General features: G+C 38.1%; 1 protein-coding gene across 1 annotated transcript in view; it reads right to left on the bottom strand.

Moving 5' to 3' along the window:
• Positions 1-422: 422 nt before the first annotated feature.
• The window catches only part of LOC136881846 (oocyte zinc finger protein XlCOF6-like), a 72,006-nt gene continuing 51,708 nt past the window's right edge, over positions 423-20,720 (bottom strand). The window contains exon 4 of the mRNA XM_068229450.1: positions 423-2,936. Within this exon, the coding sequence (XP_068085551.1) occupies positions 1,748-2,936 (1,189 nt within the window). The 3' untranslated portion in view covers positions 423-1,747. The remainder of the gene's footprint in view (positions 2,937-20,720) is intronic.

Genomic DNA, 20,720 nt, shown 5'->3' with positions numbered 1-20,720 from the left:
CGATTTAAAATGACGCAGTGTCAATATCCATTATCTTATATTGCTTCGTCAACTGTTTTTGTGAAAGACTGATCCTTTAATTTCTTATTTTCCTATGCATTGTTTTTGTACTATTACTCGGCTGATGATGTCCCATATTGGGGTCGAAACCGGTACCGTTTCCGCTTATAATTAAATAAGAATATAACACTACACTTTTTATTTACATGTATTGAATAGGTTGAACTACGTTATTTAATGGTGATACAGTTCAATACAGAACATAATGAAATTTTTATCTTTAAATTTTACGCCCAAGCATGAGGCAATTAAGTATTTTATTCTTATGTAATTTTATTTTAACCATATTGCAGTGGTTAATTATGAACATTACATTACAAATGGCACCCAGCGTGAGGTGCTTAAGTATTTTATTTGATCTGATTATTTTAGTCATATGGCAATGATTATTAATGATTTTAATCAGTTTTACACATACTGTACAGAGTATGTGTAAGATATTGTACTGCATATAGAGTTTGCATTTTTCCAGAAACTTCTTACCACATCCAATAGTGGGCGCTCCGCATTAATCGCAAAAATGTTTTCGAACATTAGGCTAGGTTGAAATATTACCATATTGAATAAAATGTTATAGCCGGGTCTAATAACAGCACACTTTTTCATGCATATAAAATATATATGAGCAAGAGCATATTCAAGTCAGACTTGTGAGCAAAACAGTTACGCACGTAAACGAAGTGGGAGAGCAGCAATATATCTTATTTTTTCGAAGACTGGACTTAGCAATGAAACTAATTATCGCATTGATTATATGAATGTAGGGGTAGGCGTATGTTCTCGAAGAACCTCACTTTCAGAAAACGTCTTCACAGTATCATAACCAGAATGTGGACCCTAACGAGTATGCATAAGCATGTGTTGTTGAATAGACGTCTTGTCTGGATGCTTAGCAGTATGCCTACGTAGGTAATGTGGACGGTCGTCAGTATGCATAAACAGGCGATTTCAGAAATATCACTTCTGAGAAAACGTCTTCACACATTGTTCAGAGGATGGTGACGGTCACCAGTAAGAGTAACCAGGTGTGTTTGACGATGCCACTTCAGGAAAAACTTCCTACCACATTGTGTACAGGAAAGAGAACTTTCACCAGAACATGTTAGCAAGTGTTGCCGATGATTATACCTATGAGTAATCTTCGAACCACACTGAACAGAGGAATGTAGATGCTCTCCAGTACGTGTAAGCAGGTGATGACGAAGGTGCGACTTCAGTATGTCTAAATAGATATGGCTGAAAAAAACACTTAAGAAAACGTCTTCCATTGTGTACAAGAGGTTGGACGCTCACCAGTAGGCATCACCAGATGGAGTCGTAGATTTGACTTTACCTTAAACGTTGACCTGCATTGATCACAGGACGCTCACCTGTATGAGTAACCAGTATTGCTCTAGATGCGATTTCAGAGTAAACTCCCTACCACATTCCTCACAGGAATGGCAACGCTCCCCAGTATGTGAAAGCAGGTGAAGCCGAAGACACTTCTTTGAGTAAACTTAGAACCACATTGATCACACGAAAATGGATGCTCTCCTGTACGTGTGACCACGTGTTGCCAAAGATGACACTTCTGAGGAAACGACTTTCCGCATTCTTGACATGAAAGCAGACACACAACATTGTGAGAGGAATGTTGACGCCAAAGATCAAACCTGTGAGCAATTGTCTTATCATAGAAACTACATTAAAGTGGAAGCTCCCTAGTATGTGTAAAAACGTGACGGCGAAGACTTGCCCTTTGAGTAAACCTAGAACCACATTGATCACAAGAAAAATGACGCGTTCCTGCATGTACGACCACGTGTCTACGAAGATTAGACTTCGTAGAAAACGACTTACCACACTCATTACAGGAATTCGGACGCACATCTGTATGTGTGAGTATATGTCGCCGAAGATAGGACATCGCAGAAAACGACTTACCACAATGGTTACAAGAATATGGACGCTCCCCAGTATGTGTAAGCAGGTGATGCCGAAGACTTGCCCTTAGAGTAAACCTAGAACCACATTGATCACAAGAAAATAGACGCGTTCCTGTATGTACGACCACGTGTTGACGAAGATTAGACTTCTCACAAAACGACTTACCACACTCATTACAGGAATGCGGACGCAATTCAGTATGTGTGAGTATGTGTCGCCGAAGATAGGACTTCGCATAAAACGTCTTAGCACAAAGATTACACGAATGTGGGCGCTCCCCAGTATGTGTAAGCAGGTGATGCCGAAGAGCTGTCTTTTCAGTAAATTTAAAAGCACATTGATCACAGGAAAATGGACGCTCTCCTGTATGTATGACTAGGTGTCGCCGAAGATTGGACTTCTGAGAAAACGACTTACCACACTCGTTACAAGAATGCGGACGCACATTAGTATGTGAGAGAATATGTCGCCGAAGATTCGACATCGTAGAGAACATCTTACCACAATGTCCACAAGAGTGTACACGTTCTTTCGTATGTGAAAGTTCGTGTTGCCGAGGATTTGACTTCAGAGAAAACTTCTTACCACATTCCTTCCAGGAACTGCGACGCTCCCCGGTATGTCTAAAATTGTGACGCTGAAGATAACTCTTGTGAGCAAAGCTCTTACCACAGAGAATACAAGAAAAGGGACCCTCATCAGTGTGAGTACCCTCGTGTTTGCGAAGATGCGACTTCTTAGAAAATTTAGAACCACATTCATTACAATACAGTGCCGTTTGTTTTATGGGATGGATTGGCCTTTGATCAGAGTCACAGAACATGTGTAGGTTGCATTCATTACGATTGGGCAAAATGCACATTACCTCACTTCCTTCTTTCAATACCTTGTACCTACTGTTACATGTACCCACTGGACCTCCAGTCAATAATGCAATGTTCTCAAATCTAGAAAACAGAAAGATATTATATTTTACAATTAAGATAAAAAATCAAAAACAATATTCAGAAGCAAACGCAATACATGTACCAAGATCGCTTCTTATCACATTACATAGCACTCTAAATCTGAGATAAAGGCTCTAACACATAAGCCCATATAATTTCCAATTGCCAAATAGAATATATGATAAGTTAGCACATAACCACAGCACATCCAAAGAATTCAAGATGGTCCGATATGGAGGCAAGTATTGTGAGAATGCTTCCCTTAGTCATTCTCTTATGTGCATTCCTCAACTTATTTTAACTGAGACTCATCTCATTTAGGATGACAAATAATATCTATTATGTTAATAGCTTCATCCTTAGTGAGGTTACATGTTGACTAGATTTCTCTATCATGTACAGGGACATCGGCATGGGCTTCTACACAATTTGATTTGTAATTTCTGAGATAAACATGTGTACTGCAAAGCCGGGAAGAAATTTATCACTGAAGCTCCTCAGCTACTTCAAATGAGCTAGTACCTGTCAACACAACATCAACATAAAAACAAGGGTATGCAGTAGGGTGAGATTCTGTGTGTTCATCAACAAGATGAACTAGAGTTCTCAGAGCAAGAATTGGTGCAGAACTTGAATCAGAAGATGATTCTGGCAGGTTTAATGGCAATTTTCCTCTTCGTCCTCAAGTGTCACCTGTAGCTCAGTCTAAGCATAATGCTGTTAAAATGCTCGAACACATTGCTCTTCATCAGAGCATTCAAGCCATGCATTATTCTGAAGATTCCTGTGGTCGGGATGAATGAACACAAAATTGTATATCTTACAAATAGTAGCTGAATGAGTAACAAGATAACTTGTGAAAGTCAGGCAGCATTTCACTGTTAACCATTTCCAAAGATTCAAACCTATCCCCTTTCAAGAATTGCAACATCTGTCAAACTCAGCTCCTGGCTTGGTTGTAATGATAGAATCTTTGAGCACACAATGATGGGGCATATGAAAGCTTTATGAGTTAGAAGTCACAAGGGGTACATTTTCCCTGTGTCGTGTTTCAGTGTATTCAAGCATGAAAATTATATACAGCTGTTTCAAATCTCGATCTCTAGCAAACTTATTTTCAATGTGTTCGAGCATTTTAACAGCATTATGCTTAGACTGAGCTACAGGTGACACTTGAGGACGAAGAGGAAAATTGCCATTAAACCTGCCAGAATCATCTTTTGATCATTATTCAAGAAAATGTTCTTCTCATGCCCTTTCTTTAGGAGTAAGAAATGGCTGATGGATTTCTTCAAGCCTCCAAAACCTTTGCAATTTTGTGTAAAGAGAATCAAGATTAATAAGTTTGGCACACCGAACCTTGGTGTTATTCGTAACAAAACTCAGGGATAGTGCCTGACAAACCCAACCAAATCTGGTCATCTAACAAGGTGAGATAACATTTCTCATGCAATGTATTAGAAGACAATATATCATAGTAGACTTCAGCTCTTAGCAAGATATCCATAGCAGAACGCTGCGTAAATATACTAACATTTAAAATGACATCACGAGCAATATACTAACTGGAACAATAAATTTGCTGTGCAGGGAGTTGGCTTGTGGTTGTATTCACAACTGCACAGTTCGAATTCAATGTATAGTCTCACACGTAAGAGAACGAAACAAGTTGCATTTGGACCATCCAGGCGATACATCAGTATTGCCTATACCAACTATAGGTAGCCAACAAATCTTAGTACAAATGCCAAGCTTCGTGACAAGACTATAAGACACTAAAGATAAATGACACCCCCGGTCCAAAAGAATCTTTAACTAGTACAACCTCTCCTGAACTGTTCTCCACTGCTACACAAGCTGTGCTTAACTAAACATTTGAGTGGGTGGCACAATTGCAGAACTTCTAACATTCATAATATTATTGGGAATTATTTGTTCTTTGCAAACCAATAAAGTGTACGGTCCATTGTACCGGGGGCACTTGTGTCGCTTACACTGTATAGATAAATGAGAAGCAAAAACATGGATACCAACGGTTATTTTCTCTCATAAACTTGCGGTGATAATCAATGTTTGTTTGAACTTTCTACAATCAAAATTGCTATGATTATCAAGTTTTCAACACCTACAATTTAAAAAAATGCTCTTGTTTGCATTGTGAAATAAAATCTAAAAGAAATGATAATGTCAAAATGCCCATGAATCAGTGGATCCAATTTACAATGCCTTATTTTCAGAGATAATGCTCGTTGTCCAAAACGGTCCAAAATCCATGTCACTGAACAATGCAATAATATTAATTACTGGTAAAACAGAACCACGGTATCATGCTCATGGCATTCCTCTGATGGTGGTACTAATCACAGGTAATATAGACACATGGCATGACATATATAATGGCACCACTCACACGTAACACAGACCAATGGTGTTTCTCCACTTTAGAGTATTACTCATAAGCAATGCAGACCGATGGTGTTCCACACGTAGTGGGACTAAACACGGTCACCGACTAGATCGATGATGTTGATGATCATAATTCTGGTTTAAAGTGGCCTACCCGTTAGGTAATAATGGTGTATCGCCTCCGGAGAGGCCTGGTGCGCGTCTTTTTCCCGTAGACGGCCTATTCGGCGACCTGCATATGTGTGAAGATGAGGGCCCTACCTAAGATGATTTCTAAAGCTGAATACGCCACAGACACCCAGCCCCCGACCCATTGGAATAGACCAATTAAGATTAAAACCCCCGACCCGGCCGAGAGTCGAACGTGGGACCCTCTGAACCGAACGCCAGTACACTGACCATTTAGCCAACGAGTCGGACAACCGGCTATGTACGCCCTAGGTAACCAGACCCTAATGATACGAGGGACAAAAAAGGAAACGATAATTAAAAGTTCAACATGTATTCACGAACATGAATCTAAAGTAAATGATAATGAAAAATTAGCATGAATCAAAAAATCAGTGGATCCGATTGACAACGTTTTAATGGCTCCACTATGCAGGGTAGGATTAGAAAAAAACTTTAGGATAAAACATACAACTTAGCTTGGATTCCCAACGCTCAATGCTGCATCAGCCTGTTTGCATCCCGGAGTTTTCGTGCTTTCCTCCCCCAAAGAGCGAGTTTGCTACATGTTTTTAGGTCCTATAGCCTAGAACATTCACCCGAGGGATGGTAAGTTCAAATCCGCAGCTAAAAAGATTGTTTTAAAGAGGTTTCACATTTTCATGCCAAGCTGGTTAACATAACATCAATGTAGTGTGAAACAACTCCTCCTCAAAGACGTAGTAGCGCTTGACCTCCTCCTTATGGACAGAGTACTGTATGACTTCTCCGTACTCAGTGCTTATTTCTGTTACAAAATTGAATAAACCTTAGATTTATCTCTCGGACTTCTTCACAGACAATCAAACTTACACCTTTATTGAATAGACCTAAATGAATTGCTGTTAAAATGTATACTTCATCCATTCAGATTAAACTAAATGCCTTCCTCACCACCACCATTAAGGAACAAATGCTGAATCTCTGAGTTCTCAGACAGGGAAGTGAACCAAAAAACTACAACAAAAACTACACTCGTATTCACTTGGCAAACTGGTATTGATATAGTCCTTAACAGAGAATCGGTCCATCATGAGTTTCGACTATGGAGTAGTATCACTATTATAACTAAACTTATGTTTTAATGATCTACCTTTTCAATCCTATGTTATGGAATGTATATAGTCTATAAAGCATTGGAAAGGTGGACCATTAAAACATAAGTTTAATTATTATTGTGATCACAATTCAATACGGATCAAAACCATGAAGTTTATATCCTATGATATTGAGTAGTATGGCAAAGCAACTATTAGCTACGACATAACAACTTCAACAGAAGAAATATACTACCTGCGAAAAAAGCTTCTTCCACTGTGTCTGGAAATTCTACACCATCACCACCACCAAGAGGACAACGTTCGCTGTAGTGAGCAATCGCTGTATGTCTGGGGGAAATTGCTTAACAATCGTCCGAACCATTTCCATTTCTGTGGGTGGCGAATAGAGTTCTTTTAACCTGCATTATAAAATAATCAGCGAATCTACTCGGACCTGTCAGGGAATACTTCTTAGAATACAACTCGAATCTAATTCCTTGCTGTATGTCAACTCCTCAAAATTTATATAGGAAAGCTTGTTTGAAACCAGCGTAATCCTCAAAAATACTGTATATCTAAAAGCTTTGTACCATATTAGTGGTGCTCTCTCTAAATAACTTTCAACTCTCTTCATTCGACGTTCTGGAGATATCTTAGCCTCTTGGAAATATTTCTCTATTTCGCTAAGAAATCCGCGAGGAGTCATGCCGGACCCTATGTTTCCATTAAACATCTTCGGCCCGCCTTCATGCGTCCGTATTATGTGTATTTCCCGTATGAGCTACTCCATTTTCACTTACATCGATGCTCAATTGTGGTATCTCTAACTGGCTACATTTTTCAGTTTTTCTTCAGTTCTTCCCAGTTGATGATCGGCGGTCGACCAAAGACGATATCAAATTTTTACTCGTTTCATTTTCAATTCTTAAGTTATGCATACCTTTTCGAATTGCATTTAAATCATCCTTCAGCCCTTTTATTTGCTGACCCTTTGAGGCTTTATTTTCATCCCACTCTTCAATTACTAGATAAAATCTGTCGTTAATCTGTTCTCTAGCCTGCGTTATCTCCTTCTGTATATTTTGGTTGGTACTATTCACTTCATCCGTCACTCTTTTGAATTTCTCCTCGCAACTAATGTCTGATTCTCTCATCTTTCCTTGCATCACATCAACCTCTTCTTTGAGTTGATTAAGGTCCTCATTGACTTGAACTCGTGATTCATAAATGTTCAATTTAAATTCGGCCTCCAATTCCTCAATTTTTTCTTGAACGCTCCTTTTATTCTCATTCATCGCTGCATTCATTTCATCTTTTAAATTTTGTACATCCCCTTGTACTTCGGATATCCTAGATCCTAGCGACACGACTTCTTCTTGCATTACGCTCAGATCCTGTGGCAACATATCTGTGATTTTGCAGAAGTTTCCTTGCATTTCAGTCTTAATTCCTTACCTCATTTATTTTCTGGTAATCTCTTGCATTTCTCTCATTTCCTTCCTCGTAATTTCCTGTATTCTTTCCTGTAATTCACGCATCTCATTCCTCGTAATTTCTTGCATTCATTTTTATGATTCCCGGATTTCTGTCCTAGTAATTTCTTGTGATTCACGGATTTCTGTCCTAGTATTTTCTTGTGATTCACGGACTTCTGCCTTTGTATTTTCTTGTGATTCACAGATTCCTTGCGTTCTCCTTTCCGTGTTTTCTTGTGGCTCACGTATTTCCTGCATTGTCTTTTCTGTATTCTCTTGTGATTCCTGCATTTTAGTAATTTTTCCGGCTAGTTCCTCTAGCAACAACTTAACCTGCGCTAATGATGCCATTTTATTTCCCTTTCTCGTTGCTTACTCTTGCGATGACTCACTTCTAATGTCTGAACGACCTCTAACCTATACCTAAATTGTATCCGCACACGGTACCTCCTGTAACTATCTAGCATGACCTGTTCAACAAGCTATACAATTCAATAACCTGAACGTATGGGTCCCTCCGGATCTGGATTATGCTGAGATGAATGACCAAATGACAAGTGCCAACGAACAAATCCCTTCGTATCATTTCCGAGTTAATAAATTTACCTATTTCTCACCAACAAAAGTCTGAGTTTACGGAATATCCTTCCATCACCTCATACAAACTCAATTAAATCCTAATATCAACTAACGGACGTATACTTCCAACATCTTATCAAACTTAAATAAATATTCTAAGCTTCCTTCATAAGTAAATATGTCAATGCCTCAACGTTAGATGTCAGAAATTTTAGTGCCTATTCCAACGGTGAATATTATCTCTGATTTCTTTCTTTATACAGTCATTTCATGAGTGATATTTGTCCTTCATGTATGTTTATCCTCTGTACTCAAGCCGCTATTTATACTTTGCACTCGAGCCTTCGCGTTGGTCGCCAAATAATCTACTTTAACTTCTGTGACCTTTCACGCATCTCTACATCTGGGTTCAAGTTGAAAATATTATGCCTCGGCGAAGATGCAAGAGATTCCACTCAAGGGACCTGAAAGATCATCGAGCCTGGTCACAGTATCGCATCATTTATTCCTTTAAGATCTGACTGACGTATAGAGATGCATGTGAACTAGTTACTTAATCTAAACCATTATGATATAAACTTATCCTATTAATGTTACGTTTAATAACTATCAAATTCCGAATATAAATCATAAAAAAATTAATTGGACAAGCAACACAAATGGATGTTTAGTAGTAATTGAAAGTCAAATTATTCGAACTATTCCAAATCCCTAAACTTTTTTGGTTATGATCATAACAACATGTTGGCTGCATTATTAATCTTTAAATTACAACAAATCAAAAAGAAAACCAACATTCACGTTGCTGAAGGCTTAATTCAAAACGTAAGTCCATCATTTACTTCATCTATCTTCTGGTCAATAAATAAAATTAACGAAATCTTATTCTCTTGGCACTCATATTCACTGACCTCAAAATATGTATCAACATCCCGTTATTATCTTAAAATCATCATCTGATTAATTAAAATCTAGTTAAGCAACTTGAACGCACCAATAACCTGTTCGCACTTCTATTGCTCATATCAACAAGTAATCATTGAAACATAGGACAACGTTATGATTCTTCCTAACACTAAGGTTGCATAATAAAAATGAAATCAGCCTCCTCTGAAATCCGGCAGCAGCTGCACCTAAACAACAAATCCCTGAAATACTATCATCACCAATAACAATGATTCAAGATCTGCGATGACTCTGCAGCCTCTGGGATTCTCTGTGAAAGAAACCTGAAAATCTACTTTCAACTCTAAGCACCAAATTTATAATCTATTGGAAGAATATCAGCTAGCAGGAAGACGAATCTACACACTACCTACAAATAATGTCTACACATTTCATCCGTGACATGGCTCACATCTGCATGGTGTCATTAAATAGCAAAGATCCTATCTCATCCTTTCATATTTGTGTGCAATCACCTATATTAATCTGAAATTAAGGCATCTTTGAAGATCATCATACAAGCCATTTCAGTACTCCTCGGAAACATTATCACAAACATCGTACTCATGCCTACGTAATCATTACCCATTACAACCGGTAAAATCATTTGCATGACGAAACCAATCTTTACTTCAAACAATATATCACCGGGACTTTCTACAATTGCATCATTCCTTTAAATGCGTAACCCCAATGAATCATTCTTCATCAAACCTCACAACATTAATCATTCATATTATTGGACGATCCTGCTACAAAACCTCTATCATCATACACGCATGTCATGCTCAAAATACTCAGGCACATCATGTCACGAAGACTATTCATCCTGATACATCTATTAATTCAATACCAACGCGATAATATTACCATCACGCTCACGAAGATCACGCCTAATATGAAAATACGATCGTAGATGACTAATTCATCCACATATAATCACTTCACGATTCCCTTCAAATAAGATATATCTGAGCAATAAATAAAATCGAGGCTCATTTACAATGACATTATCTCAATAAATGCAGCGTCCATGCCTAGATTTCATCTGCATGATATCTACTATTAGCCGCTTAGATTCCCACAATATGACATACTCTCTCTTAATCTCTCTTAATTCTCAATCCTAAGATTGGTTGGCAGCAATTCGTCTTCTCCACTCTTCTCTGTAATCCGCTAATCTCTTCATTTCCACATATGAGCCTGCTCCTACGTCATCTCTGATCTGTCTTGCATATTGCAGTCTAGGTCTTCCTCTTCCTCTTTTACCTTGAATCATTCCTTCCATGACATTAACTATGATATCATTGTGCCTATAGAGATGGCCAATTAATTGGTCTCTTTTCTTTCTTATTGTTGCTAAAAAGAATCATTTTTATCTATTCGTCGAAGAACTTCTTCATTTGTAAGTTTTGCTGTCCATGAGATCTTTTCCATCCTCCTCCAGCACCACATCTCAAATGCTTCCAGACGTTTCTTATCACATGCACTAATAGTCCATGTTTCTGAGCCATACAAGGCCACACTCCAGACATAGCACTTAATAAATGTCTTCTTAGTCTCCACATTTAAATTCCTTGATGTAAGGAGTATCCTTTCCTTGTAATAAGCAATCTTTGCGTGGGCAATTCTGCTCTTTATGTCGACTGAACTTTCGCCATCTGGATGATTTTACTTCCTAAATAGGTAAAGACATTTACTTGTCTTAGTGGTATATCACTAATTCTGATGTCGACTGGAATATGTTGGCGGTTGCATACCATAATTTCGGTCTTTTTTGTATTAATTTTCATGTTATATTTATCTCTCAATATCTTATTCATATTTATTAATGCACTTTGTAGTTTCTCTTCGTTCTCCTCTATGGCAGCTATGTCATCAGCAAATCTTATCATTTTGATTTCTACTCCATTTATCTTTATCCCTTCCATTTCCTCTTTACATTCCTCAATGCCTTTCTCAATATACAGGTTGTACAACACTGGTGACAAATTACATCCCTGTCCTACTCCTTTCTTTATATAAGCCTCCCATACTTCACCATGTATGTTTATGATGCCTCTTTGGTTGTTATAGAGTTCATATACTATTCGTCCATCTCTAAAATCTAGACCAACACTAGTCATAATCTTCATTAACATATTACAGTTCACATTATCAAAAGCTTTTTCTAAATCGACGAATGCAATAAACAAAGGTTTTCTTACGTCTAGCATTTTGTATGCAACCTGTCGTAACGTTAGAATAGCTTCTCGTGTGCCTCTATTTCGTCTGAATCCAAATTGATCTTCAGCCAAATGTGGTTAATTTTATTGTTTATTCGGTTATATATTATTCTTGTCAATATTTTTGACATGTGCGACAATAGACTCAAGGTGCTATGTTCTTCACATTTTAGAGGTCCACGTTTCTTTGGTATAGGGATGAGAGACTTTTTAAAATCTTCTGGAATTTCTCCGGTTTCATATATTTCCGTGATCAGTTTAAAAATATAGCCGTGTGTTTCACCATCCAGTCTCTGTATCATTTCTCCAGTTAGTTCATCGCATCCTGGCGCTTTATTAGGTTTCAATTCCTTCAGAGCTTTAAAGTATTCTTCTTTTGTTAAAGAGGGTCCCAGTTGATGTAATGTTGTCTTCATTTTCAAGGTCATTTATGTCAGGAGGATCTTCATATAATGTTTCTATATATCGCTTCCATCTTTCTCCCACTCTCAGACAACAGTTTCCCATTTTCACTTAACATGCTGTTACTACGGCCAGTGACTGTTCTGAATTGTTTCTTAATCAATTCATAAGCAGTTTCCACGTTTCCTTTCTCCATTATTTCTTCTATTTCTCTGCATTGCCTCATTATATAATCTTCCTTAGCCTTCTTTGCCTCTCTGTTGACTAGGTTTCGGAGTCTTCTATAGTTTCTGATTCCTTCTTCACACTTTGAGTTTTTAAATTTCCTCTATAAGTTCAAGCACACAATCTGTAACCCATGGTTCTCGTGCTTGTTTCGTCATTTTCCCTATTACCTGATTTGCAGCTTCTATGATAGAGTGTTTAAGGCCCATCCATTTCTCATTTATTGTACCATTGGGTATTTCTGCGACGTTCTGTTTTACCAGTGTTTGATAGTTTTCCTTGATTTGTCTTCTTTTAGTTTCCTGACATTATATATGCAATATTTTTCCACATTCTTCCTCTTCTTTCTTAGTCTTAAATCAGATATTAACAATACTAGGTTGTGGTCACTCGCTACATCAGCCCCTGGATAACTTTTGCATTGTTTGACTTGGTTACGGTATCTTTCCCTTACCATAATATAATCTATTTGATATCTCACTTTATCTCCAGGTGCAGTCCAGGTGTACCTTCTTCTCTTGGGCTGTTTGAACAAGGTGTTTGTAATTATTAGTCCTTTTGCTCTACAGAAGTCTATTAGTTGTTGTCCTCTGTCATTTCTTACTCTAAGACCATACTGACCTACAGTCTTCCCGTCTTCTCTTTCACCAACAGAAGCGTTCCAGTCTCCAAGAAAAATGAGGTTCTCGTTATCCTTAATGGTATCCATCAACTCCTCTAACTGATCATATACCTGGTCTACTTCTTCATCTGAACAATTCGTTGTTGGCATATACACCTGTATTATTATCATGTCAACTGGTTCATTTGCTATTCTCACCATAATTGTTCTATCACTGCATTGTACATAGCTCTGAACTCGTACACCTACGTTTTTACATAATACTATTCCTACACCTGCATGGCTTCCTTTTGCTCCAGAGTATATAATTCTAAAGTCCCCCTTCCCAGGCCACTTTATTTCACTCACTCCTAATATGTCTATGTCGTGTTTAGCCATCTCCTTTTTTAAGTTTTCTACTTTACCACAAATGTTGAGAGATCATACATTCCAAGTTCCTAAAATAATATTTCTTGTGTTTCTTCCACACTTTGTCCCTGACCCCAGCCGGAGATCCGAATTGGGGACAATTTTACCTCCGGAATTACATTTAGTTCCAAAGCCCACCATCACTGCTGCATAACAAGGGATATCCAGTGGATCTTTAATGGAGTGATTTCCCTCTGGCCTCCTCCATCCTATGTCGTTGACCATACTGGTTCATTATTATTATTATTATTATTATTATTATTATTATTATTATTATTATTATCATCATCACAGATGACCGTAAGAAATTACGTTTGCATTTCATTAAACGGTTCGCCAAAGGCTTTGGCAATTTTAAATAAAGGAGACATTGGACAGGGCCGGATGCGTGCATGAGGTAACATATAATTTAGATCCCAAAAAACGCAAATAACGATCCCATAACAAAACTACGGGCAACACTCAAAATAACAGCACGGTTAGAAAACAAATTCAATTAACGAAGAAAATTAGGAAGGAATACACAGACCAACATTTAATAATAATAATAATAATAATAATAATCCCAAAGAATGTGATGAAAATTCAGCACAAACGATAAGTTAATAAATTTTAAACAAATATAACAATAAACAACCTCATAGGCCCTTATCTAGCGATTCCAAATTACCTCACAATTTAATTACAATTAGATCTTGAAATTCTAGGCCACAAAACGTTTAGAAGTAGTTACATATATTAAAAAATTAATCTTCATGATGAATTGGTCCCCTTTAAGAAAATTTCACCTGCAGAAGTGAACACAGTTCAATTACGTAAGCAAACGGTTGCTGAAAAGGTCCATTAATATGTAGGCCAGATACACGATAAAGTCCTTTACTGCAAATAACCCACGGCTTTAGAAGAGCTCCCAAATATGTTAAGATTGTGCAGTACTTAGGGGAGCTATAACAACTACCATAGGAATAATTAAATGATTCCACCAATACGACAATTCCCTTTTATTTCTAGGTTTAACTTTAATTACTCTGACTATAATTCAATGATGACGTGATATTACACGAGAGGGAACATATCAGGGCCTTCATACTTTATTGATGACCCACAGTTTTTACTGTAATAAGGGGGTCTATTGATTCATCAAGTAGATAGAGAAGTCGAAGAGATGGAAGGGCAATGACAATAAGTGTAATTGCAGGGAGAATTGTTCAGATCACCTCAATTGTTTGTCCTTCCCTACATCCTTGTGGTAGAATATCCAGTTTCACAACTTACGCCACATTTATAAGCCAGGCATGCCGGTAACGGTCAACACTCACACAACATTTCTAGTATAGTAATTTAAATACAGGTTGGAGCCACAATGAATCTAAATTAAAGGCATGTCCTTAATTTTCCACCTCCTAGCCCAGAGTGTCTAGCTCTCCAACTACACCAAAATGTCTTCCAAAGAACACACACTGGCACAGCCATCTTGTATTACTGCCGCCAGAGAAGTCGTGTTCTCCACTCGCAAGCAACCTGTGCGCACAGAGCAGAAGTGAGTGATGCACGTGCACGCAACTTATTGATCCACATATTGAGCGAATACGTAATAATCGCAGATGACAGTTTTAAAATAAACTTGCATTGTAGACTGCACAAATAGACGAGCGTTCCAAACAATGGATGATAATGGGAGATAACATTCCAATACATAAGCAGACATGCCACCACTTGTTGCCATTTTCATGTCACTAATTTCACTAACACGTATGCACTCACCTTATTGCTCGATAGTATTGTCCGATCAAACCTTGAGTATTCATGTACAATTTGGTCCCGATGTTCTAAATATTATCTAAATCAAATTAAAGGAGTGCAGAACTGCTTTTTAAGAATATTCATTATAAAAATATAAGATATTACCTTTTAGAAATTATGTTTCATTGAATTTTTGTTGAATGAATTTAAATATGTATCGCTAGCCATTGGACGTGTAATAGCTCAATAAATGTATCTCTATGAGGTTGTTAATGCATTAATTGACTATAATAGTCTGCTTCACGTGATATGCTTTAATGTTAGAAAAGGAAATTTAAGATTTCAGCAATTGAACATAACTCCAGTCTACAAAAATGTATTTTTTAAGAACTCACCGTTTATCAATATGTGTGAAACATACAATAACTTAAATAATAAATATAATATAGATCTTGAATTTGTGTATGAATATGACACATATGTAAATATATTGAAATAATTGTACTAATTAAAGTGATTTGTTTATATCTATAATATTTACAAGATTTGGTTACAATTTATTTTTTAAATGTAGCAACAGACTTCTGTATATGAGGTACTGTTTCATCCATTTCATCACCTCATTTACATAGCATTTTCATATTTTCTTCTTTTTGGTATTTCTGTGTGTGATTTGTGTCAAATAATTTGTAAAAGACACCTATAACTGGAGTGTGTCTCTGTTGGTGGCACATTTAATTAATAAATAAATATGATCCTAAGTTCACTTCTGACTATCATTCTTAGGCGATGCAGTATTTCAAGACTCAAAAAGCTAGTGCTCTGTCACCTGAACTACTCAGCCTAAGTCAGTCTGCAATGTTTCAACATCACGAGTTTACTTTACTTACCTCTGTCCAGTGATCCTTAGATCAGCCCTTTGCGCTGATGACAGTGGAGTGCTCACCTCCTCAGTTAGTCTACACAGACTTCATAGCTATCTTTCAACACATTTTTCAAATGCTGAAGCCAAAGCTTTAATCTCTAAGTGATGTAAACATTACGGTAGAAAATGGAAGTCTCTAAAGTACAAACCTATGAGCTCAAAAAGTTAAAATCAACAAGTGAGTGACCCCATGGTCGCTCAGCTCTGAAATCAATCTCCAATACGTCCATATAAGCAATACAAATTTGTTAGGCCTTACACCATATCCCTAGTCCCATATAAACTATGTATAATCACTACCTTGAACAGAACTACAAGGTCAACTTCGATTCCCTCAGGTTGCCAACCATTACACCCCTATCAGTATTAAACGTTACACCATTTACCTAGTCCCACTAGCAAAATGTGCAGCCAACATCTTATTCCAAGTCCAGCACCGAGTCCCAAAGATCACCCTCCAATCTTTCCCCTGTATGAGTAAAGCATATGTAGTAAGCCTTACACCATGTCCCTAGTCTTATTAGTACAATGTGTAGCCAAAATTTTGTTCCAACATCCGCTCCGAGGGAGCTAATGCTTCTGCACATTGTATAAACGATAACTGGAGGTATGTTGTCAAGTTCGGAAGCAGCATTTTGAAGGCTGTTAATTACCTCGATCTCTGTGAAGTAAAGGATGGAGGGGGGGGTGGGTGTGGTAAAGGTTTAGCTGTGTTTGGGTACATATTTGTACTTTTCCCTGGCTCATTATAGCCAACATTAAATTTCTAACTGAACGTTGAGGCAATGGCCTCCGGGGAGGCGACAATTGTCATTAGAGTAGAATGCAATTTGTGTCGATTTCCCGTGTTTACTATTAAGTTATTAACACTTGTCTTTGCTGTTGTTATTTATCTTTTTCTGTGCAGTTTTCGTATGCTTCAAGGATGAGTTTCTTGGTGGTAGACATCACACATTTATATTTGTCCCACGTAAGATTGCTTGTATCCTGTTTCCATTTCCTGTAAAGCATATTTCTTTTGCGTACAATTTCGTGTCTTTATTTTGTGATCTATGGAGAGTTTTTCTTGGTAATGATGGGTAGAAGGCTTCTTAGAAGTTATGATAGCAGTTCCCAGCCAGCTTTTCTGTAGTAATAGACTACTCTATTACATTTCTTTACTGGTGGTTTCTTTTATTTTGTGGTAGCTGTAACTGCTAGGTGTTCGCAGGAACAGGGGATTATTGCTGTTTTCAGTACTGAGGATGGAGGGTTAGTAAGGACAAGAGTTTGGTTCAGTAATTAATTACTCAAGGAACACATTGTAGAATTCTACAATGACATTTGCTGCTAATGGACTGCTGCCAGAACATTTCCAAGATAAAATCACTAGCCTTCTAGATACGTTTGAATTAATCTTGTACATTTTATACATGGCTTAGAGACAGTAGTAATTCCTCATTGATGTCACCGGTGGAGTTTGGAGCTCGGTACATGGAACCCAAAATGAACTTGCTTCGAGCGCACATGAATTCCACCAAAAGAAATTCTGCATTTGTTTCCAGTAGCTCAAAGTAAACACGGATGAACTCGGATTTCATGACAATAAGTGATCCTCCCCCTGAGGTTTCCTAAATACTGTGTATGATTGAGGTACCACTTCTATACCATAGATTGAAGAATTCAGCCAGGATTCACTAACGCACACAATTGGTGAGTCTAAAGCAGCAAGAGTGGCCAGAACAGCCTGTCTACACTTCACATATTTCAGGCTGTAAAACACAGTAACTGTCCTGTTACGTGCAGTCCAATATTCTGAGTTGCTAACAACATTACTTACACTGATTGATGTCGTATTAAAAATGATTCTGAGATTGAGCAGAACTACACTTCTAACATGACCATGTCTGCACCTCTGAGTTAACTCTCTACAGTAGAGATGTATTAATCATTCCTCATGTTCTCTGGACTGGTGAGTAAAAAAATGTACATGTCACAAATAGCTGAATCACATGATGTTTAGAATTACACATGTTACACAGGCATTTGAATGAGACTTCTGAGTTTGGTCCTGGGTTTAATTCCCCATCTCCACTAAGAGCAACTGAACACATCACAAGGTGGGGAAATGATACGGACAGTTTGGCAACTTTGTTCCGTCCGGAAACCCTCCAACCCTCCAGACGTCCGATACCCATTTCTAAGGTGGACTGTAGACCTTCACGTCTTCACCATACCCAAGAATTAATCTCTCATTTTAAATACTACTAATAAGAGCTTATTAATTTCTAAATCTGTATACAATTCTCTGTTTGTCAAGGAGAACTTTGAGACTACGTTTGCAGATGTTATTACACTTCATACCATTAAAAACACGACACAAACTAGGAGAACTCGTATCACTACAGAGCTGATTGCCACCATTTTGAACTATTTTCTGGTTATTTTGTTGTGATGAGATGCAGATTTAAATATTCAAGAATAATATTCTTGCAAAATTTGAATCCATCACTTTCATCCTACACAGCCAGATAAGGGGCAGTGTTGCCAACATTCCTATCCCAGAATATACTTTCCACCTGAATGAACACTGAAGATGCCGAGGCCAACCTCTTGCTCTGAATCAACCCCACTTTTGCTTTTGTTTACTCACTTGATTTAATCATACCAGGATGCATTTCTCAAATAGATTGCTTACCTGTTACTCATGACCAATTCCTGGGGGTTGATAATACTGGGACACCCTCTCTCCAGGGGTCATAAATATGGAGGGCCCAACCCAGGGTTATGGGTGAAGACCTCAATGGCGTCTGCGGCAGAGAAGGTGGACTTCGGTATGGCGGAGAGGGCAGAAGGGGCAACCCTGTACTCAGGGGATTAAAACGAGTACAATATAAATCCAGAAGAAGGTCAACAGCTTCAACGGCGGATGAGGAATATAATTCCCAACGGCGAAGAAGGTGGAAGAACTATCTTTGAAACACATACAGCGTCTGTTCTCCAGGTTAGGGGCGGCTGCAAAAGGCGTCTGTTCTCCAGGTTAGGGGCGGCCTAAAATAAACTCTGGGGCTTACAACTTCAGTTTTAACACTGAGGTATGGGCTGTACCCATCCTCTCAATTATTTTTAACTTAAGGCATGATGGAAACACTTTCAGTAAAGATTACTCCAGGGGGCAGCCGGAAATGGAAATCCCCCATCGCCATGAGCAATGCAATCAGGCCGTCGGATTCTGGAGAGCCTGAAACATCATGTGGGGAAGACTCGGAGCTTCCCAGAACCTCATCACAGAAGGTATGACCCAAGCAAAAACACCTGCTTGGAACGTTGAATATCAATACCCTCCTAAAAATGGGAAAACTGAAGCAGCTAATCAAAGTTATGGAAGAACGGAACATTTGCATAATGGCATTACAAGAAACCAGATACCTTGATGAAAACCCAATGGATTCAGAAAGTTACAGAATCTACAAAGGAAAACCTGCTATAAAGAACAACTCCAACGTAACGATTCTTGGAACAGCCTTTGTAGTCAAAAAGAACATAATTGAATCCGTAATTGATTTCGCTTCACTATCAGAGAGGATCTCACTCCTCTCTTTCGAGTCGGGAAATAAGGTGTATACGATTATCAATGCGCACGCACCAATAAATGAAGATAATAAGAAAAACCCAGAAAAGGTGGATGATTTCTGGGAAATGCTCGAAGATGCAACTTCAAAAATCCCTCCACATCACACAAAGATCTTGCTTGGTGACTTCAATGCACAGGTGGGCAGGGAAAAAAAGTACAGAAAAATTGTAGGAGACTACCCGGCACATAAACGAACAAATGAGACTACCCGGCACATAAACGAACAAATAGGAATGGTGAAAGACTCATTGCCTTCTGTAGACAATTCAGCCTCAAATTAATGTCTACATACTTCAAAGCACTCCCAAAGAAGAAGAAAACATGGGTTTCCCCTAATGCAATGCTGGGGGAATTTCAGATAGACCCTGTGGCAATAACAGCCAGAAATCGAAAAGAAATTCTTAATGTAAAAGTAAGAAAAAGTGCCAACATTGATTCAGACCATTACGTCTCGGAAATCAAAACAAGATTCCTACCGAACAGAATCAAGCCAAAAGCTAACAAGAAACCCAGCATCAATACAGAAATACTAAAGCAGAACAAAGAAAAGTACATCAAGAATCTGTCAAACCTGGACATGAATAACTGGGAAGAAATGAAAGTATCCTTGATCAAAGCATCTGAAGGTTTGGGGAACCCTCCACGAAAACGTAAGCACAGGTGGTGGACTGAAAAATGTGATGAAGCACTTGCAAAAAGATTAAAATCCTGGAAGAGTTGGAATTCCAACAAGACAGAGGAAAAGTGGGAAGAGTTCAGGAATCAAAGGAAGGAATCAGCCAAAATCATACGAGGTGAAAGAGAAAATATGACAGAGATAGGGTGGAAAAGGCAGAAGAAGAATTTAGAAAGAACAACACCAGAAATTTTTTCAGAATATTCAAAGAGGAACTACAAGGTTATCAACCACCAAGTCTCTGCTTCCAGCGAACAGACGGCAGCATTGCTACCAATAACAAAGAAAACTGC

Source organism: Anabrus simplex, chromosome 10 (genome assembly GCF_040414725.1).
Source record: "Anabrus simplex isolate iqAnaSimp1 chromosome 10, ASM4041472v1, whole genome shotgun sequence".
NCBI classification, from domain to species: Eukaryota; Metazoa; Arthropoda; class Insecta; order Orthoptera; family Tettigoniidae; genus Anabrus; species Anabrus simplex.
The sequence above is the reverse complement of the archived record's forward strand: the minus strand, read 5'-3'. Positions and strand labels throughout refer to the sequence as shown.